This window comes from Clinocottus analis, unplaced genomic scaffold (genome assembly GCF_023055335.1).
Source record: "Clinocottus analis isolate CAN_PGR_092001 unplaced genomic scaffold, fCliAna1.0.p SCAF_22, whole genome shotgun sequence".
Taxonomy (NCBI): domain Eukaryota; kingdom Metazoa; phylum Chordata; class Actinopteri; order Perciformes; family Cottidae; genus Clinocottus; species Clinocottus analis.
The window spans coordinates 108,139-121,057 of record NW_027175954.1 but is presented as its reverse complement, the minus strand read 5'-3'; the positions used below and the strand labels follow the sequence as shown (position 1 = coordinate 121,057).

General features: G+C 43.7%; 2 protein-coding genes across 4 annotated transcripts; both read right to left on the bottom strand.

The window, feature by feature from the left end:
* Nucleotides 1-1,534: 1,534 nt before the first annotated feature.
* Nucleotides 1,535-10,740, bottom strand: gtpbp2b (GTP binding protein 2b). 3 transcript variants are annotated; one of them, XM_068588682.1, is made up of 13 exons: nt 10,677-10,709; nt 10,352-10,577; nt 9,289-9,315; nt 8,509-8,693; nt 8,139-8,250; nt 7,709-7,906; nt 6,927-7,101; nt 5,843-6,062; nt 5,401-5,536; nt 5,131-5,189; nt 4,858-5,029; nt 4,136-4,300; nt 1,535-3,463 (listed from the first exon to the last, which is right to left on the bottom strand). In XM_068588682.1, the coding sequence occupies exons 2-13, from the start codon at nt 10,541-10,543 to the stop codon at nt 3,242-3,244; spliced, it is 1,863 nt and encodes a 620-aa protein (XP_068444783.1). In that variant the 5' UTR covers nt 10,544-10,577; nt 10,677-10,709; the 3' UTR covers nt 1,535-3,241. The 3 variants fall into 3 exon arrangements, with proteins under 3 accessions (XP_068444783.1, XP_068444782.1, XP_068444784.1); XM_068588681.1 differs by having other exon boundaries at nt 10,352-10,740; XM_068588683.1 differs by having other exon boundaries at nt 10,474-10,740.
* A 513-nt stretch (nt 10,741-11,253) lies between these two features.
* LOC137793309 (E3 ubiquitin-protein ligase TRIM21-like) lies at nt 11,254-12,270 on the bottom strand. The gene is made up of 2 exons (XM_068589401.1): nt 12,267-12,270; nt 11,254-11,951 (listed from the first exon to the last, which is right to left on the bottom strand). The coding sequence occupies exons 1-2, from the start codon at nt 12,268-12,270 to the stop codon at nt 11,254-11,256; spliced, it is 702 nt and encodes a 233-aa protein (XP_068445502.1).
* Nucleotides 12,271-12,919: the final 649 nt, after the last annotated feature.

Here is a 12,919-nt window from a genome sequence, read left to right as displayed (position 1 = left end):
GAGAAAGAAAGAAAGAAAGAAAGAGGGGCGACGACGCGCAACAAATGTCCCAACGCTCGATGGTTTTGTCTTTATTACAGAATTTAAAGGTACAATGTAGCACATTCTGGGATTCTAACACACATTTAGGTGTTTTACCAAATATGGAGTCATGTTTATGTTTTACAGAGCGCACAGTTAGATTTTGCATCCTTTTTTTGTGCTTTTGGGAACAAGATAGTGACTTAAGGGAACAATTGAATTAAGGACTTGTGGGAACAAGTTAAGGATTTAAGGGAACAAGTGAGGGACTTATGGGAACAAGATAATAACTTGTGGGAACAAGTAAAGGACTTAAGGGAACAAGAAAAAGATGTGTGGGAACAAGTTAGTGACTTAAGGGAACACGTTGAAGCCTTTAGGAAACAAGATAATAAGTTTTGGGAACAAATTAAGACTCAAGGGAACAAGATAATAACTTGTTGGAACATGATAATGACTCAAGGGAACAAGTTAAGAACTTAGGGAACAAGCTAATGACTTGTGGGAACAAGTTAAGGACTTAAGCAAACAAGATAACTTGTTGGAACAAGTTCAGGTCTCAAAGAAACAAGTTAAGGACTCAAAGAAACAAGATAACTTGTTGGAACAAGTTAAGGTCTCAAGGGAACAAGTTAAGGATGCAAGGGAACACATTAAGGACTGAAGGGAACAAGATAATAACTTGTGGGAACAAGTTAAGGATTCAAGGGAACAAGTTAAGGACTTGGGGAACAAGATAACTTATAGAAACAGATCTTGTGTTTCTTTGGGGCTCTGTAGTGCAGATTTTGTTTCACCGGTTACTTATTTGTATTTTTTAAATAATTTTTAGCCAGTTTTTGTCGTGCACTTTTGCAGATTTGATGAAATGCAGCTCAGAGCCTCAGAAGTGCTCGTCTCAGTGCGATCAGGCTGCCGTTCAGTGAGGATAGTTTCATATTTGTGTTATTAATGTTCCCCGAACACAAACAGGATCTACTGGTTAAAGCACTTGTTGGAGACTATGAAACAGTTTGGATGTTTTTTTAATCCTTGTTATAAAAGTTGACTCATAGGAGTCAAACTGTTCGGCTGCAGCACAGAACATCTTTTGTGTTTTTACATGTTCAGTAAATTAAAAACAAATTTGTGTCAAAATTGAGGATTTAAATTACAGACTCCTAAAAAATGTGTAATCTCAGTATTTTGCTGGACCAGTGGATTATTGCATTTTCCCAAAAAATAATGCCTGATCAGCTTAAATCAAATCAAAGCCGATTTTAGATAAGAGGATGCAAGTGTGTGTTTTTTGTTTTTATAGCTCGAGGCTAACACTTTCCACCTGCTTCCTGTCTTTGTGCTAAGCTAAGCTAAACACATCCTGGCCTTCTCTGTGTTCTGCACACAGATATGAAACTCATTTATTAATGTCTGACTCTGGCGAAGACTTTTTTTCTCAATAAAAACAAAAAACGATTCACACAAATGTTCAATTTTTCACATCCTGCAAAAAAAAAAAAAAAAAAAAGAGGCGTTGTTTCATCAGTTTATTTATTAGTTCGAGGGACAGTCGGGGGGGAAAATCCACTCTTTAATGTTTTAAACGCTCAGCTGCGGCTCGTCCTCGTCGCATGCAGAAGAATCCTGAAACCAAAGTGCAAAGGACTCCATTTGAACAGTAAAACAGTTTAAAATGTTACACCGGTATCCATGGAAAGTACATTCGATATTTTAAGGTTTACAATTGCACAGAACCTCCAGAAAAAAACAAAACAGTTTCAACACTTGATATATTACTTCATACTTTGAAATGAGAGGATTAGAGTGTTTCTTCTGCCGGTCAGAGCATGCAGGTTGTGTTTCGCTGCAACAAGCCGTCCGGCTCATGAACAGAAACCCAAAGATGCAAATAGTTCAGTGTCTGTCATTTGCAGATGCAGATATTAAAACGTCAGAGGCTTCAACGCTTCAACGTAAGGCCGTGAAGTAAATGTGCTTCCTCCACAAAAGCACATTTACAGATTGATCTGAAAAAAGAGAACTTCTTATTCTTCCTCCAGTGTTTCATCAACACATCCACCTCTTAAACTCTGGGTTCATGCTCCTCTGAGTCCGGCCGCTTGGCGCTGACGGGTCAGAAGGGACTCGTCGTCTAATTCATTGATTAAAAAGTGAATAAAGTGCAACAACAACTAAAAAAGAACGGAGCGTAACGGAAGGACTCTCGAGGAACGTTTGCAGCCGCGAAACACAGAATAAAAACAAATTGGGGCTTTACTTTGATCCCACAAACTTAATTATGAATGCATATATCCTGAAAATCATTTTTTTCTCCTATGTGTTGAAACGCTCTTTAAGCTGGTGAAATACGTTTAAAATCTGTCAGCGGAGCCGAGACGATTAATGGATCAACGGAAAATGAATTAGAGCCTCAATAGTCTCTAATCCTTAATCACTTATGAGGCAGAAACTCCCACCAGCCTCCTGATGAAGGTCCAGAGTGATCATGTGACGCTCCTCCGCGTGTAGACGATGGAGGAGGGAACATGTTGGACTTTTTTTCTCTCGAAATTTCTGTCAACTAAATGATTTATTTTTGAAGCTTTAAAGTATTTAACAGACAAAAAGCCGACGCAGCTTCACCGCCGTGAGACTTTACCTGTATTCTCTACATGAACGTGTGCTCTGGTTGAAGAGCACGTGACCCCCGACCTAAAAACCGATGTGAAACATTCACCTTTTTATACGTTTTCTGGCTGAAAAAAAGCGAAAGGTTTGACGAGAAAGAGACGTCAACTCCTCCTGGAAGTATCCGCCCTCCCTCCTCTTCAGGTTTCATATTTGTCCGTGGAGATGTTGAGATGAGTGGGCGAGCGGAGCGTTCGGTCCTTCCTGTCCAGTGTTTCCAACGTCTCTTTAATCCCACACACACACACTCTCACACACACACACACAAAATAAATAATCCTGCCGTCTTCTCATGACAGCCGCCGCTGAGAAACATCCGACGGTATCAGATTAATCGACCGGGCTTTAAGTCCACTGAGGTCAGCCGGCTTTAACTCAAGACGTGAACGTCTGCTGGGAGGAAGATGATGAGGACGATGATGATGATGAGGACGATGATGATGATGATGATGATGAGCAGGACAGAAGTATTGATCCAGGACGGGAGTTGTGTGGAGAGAGAGGGAGGAGCAGAAGCGTTGGCGGCGGTCCGGCCGCGGTGGAGAGTTCAGGCTCAGCGGCCGGCGGGCGGAGGCCTCTGGCGCTCCGGCTGCAGGTTCTGGTCGTGGTTCTGGTTCTGGTCGTGGTTCTGGGAGGCCGGCAGCAGCCGGGCGACGTGGCCGATGCCTTTGGTGACGCCCTCCCTGAAGAGCAGCTTGGCGCCCAGACGCAGGTACTCGGGGTGCTTGATGAAGCAGAAGCGAACCACGGCTCTCTCACCCGTACGCAGCTCGTCCTGCGGGGGGGGGAAGAGAGGGAGGGAGGAGAGGAGAGGGAGGCAGATAGAGAGGGAGAAAGGGAGGGAGGAAGGGAGAAAGAGGGGGAGGGATGAGAGGAGAGGGAGGCAGGGAGATAGAGAGGGAGGGTTGCAGGGAGTAAGAAGGAGGGAGAGAGGGAGGAAGGGTAAAAGAAGGAGGGAGGGGGAGGGAGGCAGGGAGAAAGAAGGAGGGAGAGAGGAAGACAAATTGAGAGAGACAGAGACAGTGATGGAGGTGAGGGAGGAAAGAGGGAGGAAGACAGAGAGAGACAAATAGAGAGAGAGAGAGAGAGAGAGAGAGAGAGAGAGAGAGAGAGAAGAGAGAGGGAGGGAGGCAGAGAGAGAGGGAGGAGAAGGAGAGAGAGAGAGAGAGAGAGAGAAAAAAAAGAGAGAGAGGGAGGGAGGAAGAGAGAGGGAGGAAGGGAGAGAGAGGGAGAGGAGAAGGAGAGAGCGAGAGAGAAAAAAAAGAGAGAGAGAGAGGAAGACAGAGAGACAAATAGAGAGAGAGAGAGAGAGAGACAGAGACAGAGAAAGAGAGAGACAGAGAGAGAGAAAGAGAGAGAGAGAGAGAGAGAGAGTCAGTCAGCCTCAGAGACAGTGAGAGGTCACATGATGTGACACAAAGCCTCACGCGTCACGCTGCACACCGACCTTCCCGTGAAGACCCTCCACGGTGGCCGTCTGCCGGACGTTGCCCACGTGCACGGTGACCTGCGACCCCCGGCGGAAGGTCTTGGCGTGGAAGAGCAGGACGATGGCGGCTTCAAACTGGCAGCAGATGGTCGGGTTCATCTTGGGACTGACCATCACCATCCCCTGAAACACCACACACACGTACGTCTGCACAAGAACGTTTGTGCGCTTCACTTTTTAAGAATCTGCAGCGTTTGTGTGTCTGCTGAGAACAAAGTGACGCAGCAGTTTTGTTTTTTTTTAAAAAGAGGGTTTTTATATCTTTCCTGCCGCGACGACAAAACTGAAAATATCACGTTTTTATGACTTGAATGCAAACTTTATTTATTTATGGGTTCATTCTCCGTACGGTGGCCGGTTCAGTCCGAAGCTCGTCAGCAGTGGGAAGTCAATGAAAATGCTCCCATGTTTTCAGTGTGATGCTAATTTCAGCTGAAACATTTGAACTAATAAACTTTGTTGATCCTCTAAACGTTTAATCTCACGCCGTCGTCGGGTCGACGGCGTGAGATTAAACGTTTATTTATCCGACACGTTGGTTCATGTTCAAATACCTGCAGCACTGATGACATTAATGAGACACCACAGATGAATAACGTAAGACCCTTTAAAGAGTAAAATCAAGCATGCAGCCTCTGTGTGGGGGAGGCAGGAGGGGGCGGGGTCACGTGACCTCTGACCTTGCGCAGCAGCGAGCGGTCAAAGTTGCCCAGCGCCAGCGTGGCGGCCTGTCCGGCCCGCAGCACCCGGCAGGCCGAGCGGTTCCTCTGGATGCTGCCCACCTTCAGGCGCAGGAAGCGGCCCTCGTCGGTGGGGCCGACCACCAGCCTCTCGCCCTCGCGACACACTCCGCTGAAACACACACACACACACACACACACACACACGGTCAGTCCGGTCACTGCAGAGGATTAAAAAATGCTAAATGCAGATCTGCGTTGTGTTCCTCTCACCTGTACAGAGTTCCTCCCACCACAGTCCCGACGTCGGGAACAGAGTAGATCTCATCCACCTGCAAACACACACACGCGCGCGCACACACACACACACACACACACACACACACACACACAAACACACACAAACGGAAATCTCTTCAATTTCTTCCTGTTTTCTCAAAGTTGCATTTTTACAAATCTTCCTTGGTGTGTGTGTTTGTGTGCGTGTGTGTGCGTGTGTTTGTGTGTGTGTGTGTGTCTGTGTGTGTGTGTGCGTGTGTGTACCTGGAACTCGGTGAGCTGCTGCATCAGCTCCTCCTGCTCCTTGCTGTTGCTCAGTGGAGGGAGGATGTTCAAGAAAACCTTCAGGAGGTCGAGAGTCTCTCCCGACACACTGGAGAGGGTGAAGATAGGAGTGATGCTGCACACACACACACACACACACACACACACACACACACACACACACACACACACACACACACACAGGGAAATATTGTACTTTTTACTGCACAACATTTATAAGACGATATTATCTGCTGGTTATTTTTTACATAAACACATAAATGTGTTAGTATTTTTGAACTGCTGCAGTAGTAGTAGTAGTAGCAGTAGTACTAGTAGTATTAGCAGTAGTACTAGTACCCACCAGTTAGACTGGGTGAACTGCTGCAGTAGCAGTAGTATTAGCAGTAGTACCAGTAGTATCAGCAGTACTAGTACTCACCAGGCAGACTGGGTGAACTGCTGCGCGGCCGTCACGGCGTCGTCCGGCCCGCTCACCAGCATCGGCAGCTTGTTGCAGCCCGGCTGCTTCAGGAGCCGCTCCAGCTGCCGCACGGTTCTGTCCACGGTGCCGCGGGAGCACAGGTCCACTTTACTGACCACGATGAAGATGGGAACTTTCAGCGCCATGGCCAGGCCCAGGTGCTCCCGGGTGGTGCCGGCTGGACGGAGGAGAGCGGGAACACTGTGAGCGTGCTGACATCAAAATGAAATACTTCATTACCCAGAAGCCATCTGGCAGGAACCAGGAGAGAATCGCACGCCGCCAGCGTGTCTACGACTGACCTTTTATCTGATTTTACAGTTTTAGGACGGAAAAAATCTAATTTCAGACTTTAAGACAGTTTTTTTTAAAGAAATTCAATGTTTTTTTCAATAAACATATTTGAGCTGCAACATTAAGGTGATTAAATGACAATTGATCTACAGAAAACAACCTCAAATCATTGATTTTTCAAATTTTTTTTACCTTTAAATAAACCTTTAAAAAGTGAGGATGCTTTTCTCTGTCACATTTAATAATAAAAATGTAATAATACAAATAAAAATAAAAATGTAAGACTGTTGATTTGACAAAGCAAGATATATTTTGGACTATTTTTAATATTATTATATTTAAAAAACGGCTTTAAGTAAGCTCATTTTAACGTTGATCTCTTCTGCCCTCTAGTGGTGACTTTACGGTATTGATATTAATTATTGAAAGCACAAAAAAACATTTTAAAGTGTTTTATTGCAATAAATGGATGAACAGCGCTGAAAAACAATTAGTCCACTAACTGATGACGTTTGCCTTTTTAAAAAACTTTTTATTGATTTGTTTTTATTTTGTAAGCAAAACTGTAATCGATTGAGAAGTTAACGAATGATTTTCAGGTGAAAGTGAACCGCGTCTCAATGTTTTCTTCCTGCTAGCAGAAGGTGTCATCATCTCACGTCATCACACACACAGTTGATATATATGTGTGTGTGTGTGTGTGTGTGTGTGTGTGTGTGTGTGTGTGTGTGTATATTTGCTTCCTCACCGATGCCGGTGTTGGCGCTCACCACCAGCATGGCGAAGTCGGGGCAGTAGCTGGTGAGGCCGAAGATGGTCGTCTTCAGGTACTTGTGGTGTCCGGCCAGGTCGATGAAGGTGATCATCTTGGAGGAGCTCTCACAGATCTCCTCGGCCGTCCGAGACTCGCTGTAGTTCACGACCTGCGTCGAGTTATTGATGAAATACGTCCGTGTAAATAACTAAAGGCACTCACAGGGGAGAGTTTGCTGCTGGAGATGTTTGTGTAGTCATTGAAGGTTTTTATGACAGTTTGTAGTTTTTGTTAAAGTTCCCGTTTGGGACTCAAAGCACTTCATGCTAATATAAAGTAAAAGTCATTCTTTGAGTTGGAAAAATGATCGTTTTGAGATATTTTGAAAGAACACCTATTAATTATTCATTAATTTGGTAATTATTAATTAATTAATCTGAAAACCATGAACTAATAGCTATATATCTATACTGTGTGTGTATATGTGTGCGTACATATTTATATGCATGTATGTATATGTATATATATATATATATATATGTATATATATTTGTGTGTGTGTGTATATATATATATATATATATATATATATATATATATATATATATATATATATATATATTTACACATATAAATTTATATATATATATATACTTACATACATATGCATACACACACATATATATATGTATATATATATATATATATATGTGTGTGTGTGTGTGTGTGTGTGTGTGTGTGTGTGTGTGTGTGTGTGTATTCCTCTCTGTGCTCACCTCTCCTTTGCTGTTGAAGCCGAGGATCTCGAAGCTGATGCTGGACGTGCGTCCGGTCTGGATCTCGTGCAGATGCCTGAAGAGGTTGAGCCTCGCTCGGCCTCGCCCGTTGTCCAGCTCGCCCTGCGTCAGGACGCCCAGCAGGGTCGACTTCCCCGAGTCCACGTTCCCCAGGACCGCCACCCGCAGGTCCAGGAACTGTCCCAGTCCCAAAGATCACATGACGGAGGAGAGGGATCATAGTCTCTACTTTAAGCCGGAGGATTATGTTACGACTTAAGTGAACGTGCTTTTTTTCATATTTAGAGAGATTGGAGATTCCTTTTGTTTTAGTTCCTCACTCCAATCATAGCAGAGGAGGCTCACACACACACACACACACATATAATATGTCATATCAAGGAAAGCAGCATCCCGGAGACTCTCTCACCTGCTGGTCATCTGGGACCTTTCTAACCAGGACTTCTGCGATTTTGCGCGTGTTTCTGTCCAAGTCGTAGTCCACCTCCCTCTCTCGGAGGAGAGTGATGTCGGCACCGACTCTGAGGAGACAGAAGAAGAAGAAGAAGAAGAAGAAGAAGAAGAAGAAGAAGAAGAAGAAGAAGAAGAAGAAGAAGCAGGACAAATTACATCTCACACGCGGAGGTAAAGAAGTTGAGAACTTTGTTTTATTCTTCATGCTCAACTACAAGACCATCATTATCATTATATTTATTATGATTATTATGAATGAATGCATCACAGTGGTGGGTTCACTACAACATAGAGTTTAAAAGCTCCACTGGAAGCCGGCGACCTACTTCTCCGCCATCCTCTTCAGGGTCTTGAGCGAGGCCTTCATGTCGGCCTCGGTCAGGCCCACCAGCAGGCCGTTGTCTTCCACTCCGATCTGGTAGACGGCCTCGCCGCGGCCCTCCTGCAGCCGCCACTTCAGCTGCGTGGCCAGATGCTCGAAGCGATACTGCGTGGGATTAACCAGCTTCAGCTGCACGGCGGCAGCCGGGAGAGAGAAACACAGGGAGGCGGCGGGTAAACGCACGGCACAGGGCACACACCGAACCGGCTGTTAAATGTTTAATCTAAACGTGAAATAACAATTACTTTGGGACTGTACACTTCACTGACTGTATTCATTGATTCATCGTTTCCTCAATAAAATCTCAGTAAATAGTGGAAAGTTTCTCGTTATAATTTCCTACAGACTTGTGTCTCCAGTTCCATGTTTGTCCACCGGAGGGCACTGCTGAGCTTACTTTTACACTGCAAATGGATATACTTGAGCTTCAACAACGAACAATAGCTTTCATTACAAATCATTATTTTCCAGATAAATCTATCATTTTTGCCTGTAAAATAGGGGAAAATGCGTGTTGTAGTTTACCAAAGCTGTCTTCAGATGTCTTGTCTGTCTGAACGTCTAAAAACCCCCCAAAAAATATCATATTTACTTTATTAAAAATCATCAATATTTGGTATTATTGCTTAAAAATAATCATTTTTCGTTCTGCCATTCGTATGGTTCGTTGGTGTGAAGAACTCGTGGTATGCTGAATCCAACCAGGAAATGAAGAGTTAGTTACCTTGTACTCAATGTTTCCTTCTTCCGCCTGTCAGAGAGGAGAGAGGAGACACATTAGGACACTTAACGACAGATTTAACATCAAAACGGATGAATTAACCGTTGTTAAAGTACTTTCTGTCCAATTCCTTCTTACCGGCTTTGGGCGAACGGTTTGTGTTTAAAGGATCTTTAAATAAACAACACTTCTATTTCATGAAAACATTTTCTGTTATTCATTTTTAACACATTTCTGGCGAACCAACCGGAACAACTGTGACATAATAGGAGTAATTACTATACTAGTATAGCAGTAATAATAAAGTTAGTTACAAGTGTTAAATTTCAGACAGTTGTTGTGTTGTGGTGTTATATATCACTGCGGTATGTGACCGATATATTATTACATTTTACTTTTATTATTGGGGGAGCAGTAAAATGCACGTTTGTCCATGGCAGGGAGAAAATGTCGACCGGACTTCTTTGACCATTCAAGCAATTTAAAGTTTGTTATGATAAAGGGAAACAATAATGAAAATATATTGCTTGACTCTGACATTTTTCTTTAACAAAAAGACGGTGTTGTTTATTCGGCACACAGTTAAACTGCCTGAACATCTGTTTATCACAGTTTTCCCCCATGTCTTCCTTGACTTATCCTATTCCAACCGAGTAGCTTAAAGTGTTATGGAAGTTGTAAGCTAAAAGAACAGTAAAGCGAACACTGTTTGCTGGTGTCGAAACATTTGCCGAATCATTAATTGATCTTTATTACTCCTGAAAACACATTAAGTGAACTTCTACGACCTGTGCGCCTCAACCACACGGACACGATTGTTTATAATTGTCAGATATGCAAGTGCAGTTTGGCGTGACGTTTTCTGCGTCGCAAGATATTCAGCTGTAGGGGCTCTTAATATAAAGTCCAGCTAGCGAGTCTGTAACATCACATCCGCACCGTGTGTGTTTGAGTGTTGTATTGTTGTGGTGTAAATATGTCAGTGTTCAGCCTGCAGCTAGCCGGGTTTGCTGCACTAGCTCGCTGGCTAGTGTCCCGTTAATCCCCGCGAAAGGACGGTAGGTACCTCCGGGGGGAAATACGGCGGCGGTGTTTTGTTGTTCCTGTTGTTCTTTTTATTCCTTCTTTTCCGGCCTCGCTTGCCTCGTCTCGTTCGCGACTTTTTCGACGTTTTCTTCCCGTTATTACCGGAGCCGGAGCCCTGTCCGTGTCTGCTGTGTCCGGGCGACACTGCACCATTCCCGGGCAAATCCACCATCGCTGAGCTCCGGATGTCGCGCGGCCTCCCGGAACTACGGGGTCAACCAGGAAGTATATGAAATAATAATAACAATAATAATAATGGCGACGATGAAGCTACTCTTTCTAACATCACATCTATCGAAACGCACGGCCTGCCTGCGTGGAGAGCCGCAGCGGAGGATGCTCTCTCCTCAGCATCACCGACGCTGTCAGGTCCGCTGACGCTCTCCCTCCATAAATACGACACAGCTTCCGGTTGCAACTTTCAAAATAAAACAGCAACAATTTGCATTTCAAAGTAAAAGTGCAACAGTCGACGAGGATTTTTTAAAATGCTTTTTATGGAAATTATCTAAGCAAGAAGTATGTGTACAGATTGTAAAGCCAAATGAGGCCCATTTTTATACAAAATAAATGTAATTCATTTGAATTAGGAATAACACCATTAACATTGTTAGCCTCAAGAAACATTGACTTTATTTCTGTTATTGTGCCACAATGATTATGATTTTTTCTTACATGTCTCATTGAGAAATACACAAAACATCACCCATTTCAATTTCTTTCCATTTGTTTCGTCTGTAATTCAAGAAAGTTGTAGTTTGACCTTAATGTGCTGTTTTTGGTATTTGGGTATAAAATCAACACATGCAAACATTAATTAGCATAATCATATTCAGATATATATCAAATTCAATGGACTCTTATGAGGTTTTAAATGTCTGTTTACAATCTAGTTTGATTGACAGGAGAGATGATGAGAGGTGCAGAGTTTCTACCGTCATCATTATGTTTAGGACAGAAGTATGGGAAGAGTTTCTCCTTGAAGGAGCAGCCAGTAAAGGAATAGATAAGAGCTGCAGCTTCTACGTCATAGAAGGAGACCAGACCCTCCTCATAGTCCACAAACACCCCCACCTTCTGAGGCCCAGACTGCAGGGAGAGAACAACTTCAGGGTCTTCATTAGCTTTGTACTGATTTCCATTTCTCAAACATACAGTCCAGTAACCTTTTTGAGGACTCAGTGTGATGTTTCCCTTCCTTTTGCTCAACTCTCTGGTCACTCCTAAATCCCAGTCAGTCTTTCTTTTAACTTGAACCTCGAAGTAAAATCTGCCTGAAGAGAAACTCTGCTTTGCTAAGACACAAGAACAGGTAGAATATCTCTCTGAGTTGTTTGGGAGATTCTTCCTCACATCACTATCATTCACTCGTTTCCCGTCAGCAGACAGGATGAGTTCAGGATCAGCTGTATCAGGGTCTAGACTCACATTCTTTGCAAACTTCTGGACGCTCTTCAGCTGAACTTCAACCAGCTTCTTCATCTTTTCTCTGAGAGTCTCCTCCAGCTGAGACACAGCTCTCCTCACAGTCCCCTCATGTGATGCTGGAGGAACACTGACCTTTGTCCAGTCCTCTTTCTCTGCAAACGTGGCGAAAAAAACAACCTCAAAAGTAACAAACACACGAGGCCAACCCAAGCTCGTGCTGTGCGCTCTGCGTCCCAATGCGTAATGGAGTTGTTCCGACTTCCAGGTGCCTTCTCCTTCTCCTGCTCCCCTTTCTTTCTTCTTGAACTTTGATGTTTAATGGCGGTCGGCAAACAACTAACTGGCGCATTACCGCAACCAACTGTTACGGACTGTGAACCAGGATGTCCAGTATTAAAAAAGAAAAAGACACTGAAAATGTATCGCTAAATTCGGTTCAAGACACAAAATCTCCATTAGTTGCCAACTCATTGTGTTCACAGACTGAAATAAGAGTAAAGGCACAAAGAAAAGGTTTATTTAGGGGCAAAGTGCGAAGATGTGATGCAGCATTGTTTAGTCTGGAAGGTGTGGTTCACATGGGCACATGAAGCAGGATACAGATGGGTTCCCAAAACAAACACCTGATTCTTATGTTTGAAGTTTGAAATGTTTACAACTGTATGTATGGGGCTGTGGACAGGTGTGTGTGTGTGTGTGTGTGTGTGTGTGTGTGTGTGTGTGTGTGTGTGTGTGTTCTCAAGTAAGTTTTCCTCTTTTTGTAGCGTATGCTGTTCAGCTGTGTGTCCAAATCTCAGTCTTAATACGACTATTTCATCCTGTTCCTTCCTGTACATCTCATTTCTCCCACTCTTTTGTCCTTTTCTGTCGTCTTCCCATTGCTTCTGCCAAAATTCCTTCAAACTCTGTTTAATTATACTTTTGGGTTCTGATTTACTGCAATATTTGTGCAGCACATTTGTCTCAGTGTTCTTCTTGGACGCGGCAACACTGTTTAAAATCCATTTGGCCCACTTTTGAGGATGTTGGGGTGTTTTTCTTTTTATTATTGGTAACATATCGAACCACGGGAGCCGCCATCCTGTCATGCTCTGAAGAAACTAGTTCGGCATAAAACATC

Bases quoted from the DNA above. Each gene is read 5' to 3' on its own strand.
- gtpbp2b (XM_068588681.1), bottom strand. From the start codon at position 10,543: ATGGTGGATTTGCCCGGGAATGGTGCAGTGTCGCCCGGACACAGCAGA. The intron at 6,063-6,926 runs GTGAGGAAGCAA...TCCTCCGTCCAG, and splicing joins GAGCGCCAACACCGGCATCG to CCGGCACCACCCGGGAGCAC. The intron at 4,301-4,857 runs GTCAGAGGTCAC...GTGGTGTTTCAG, and splicing joins ACCGCTCGCTGCTGCGCAAG to GGGATGGTGATGGTCAGTCC.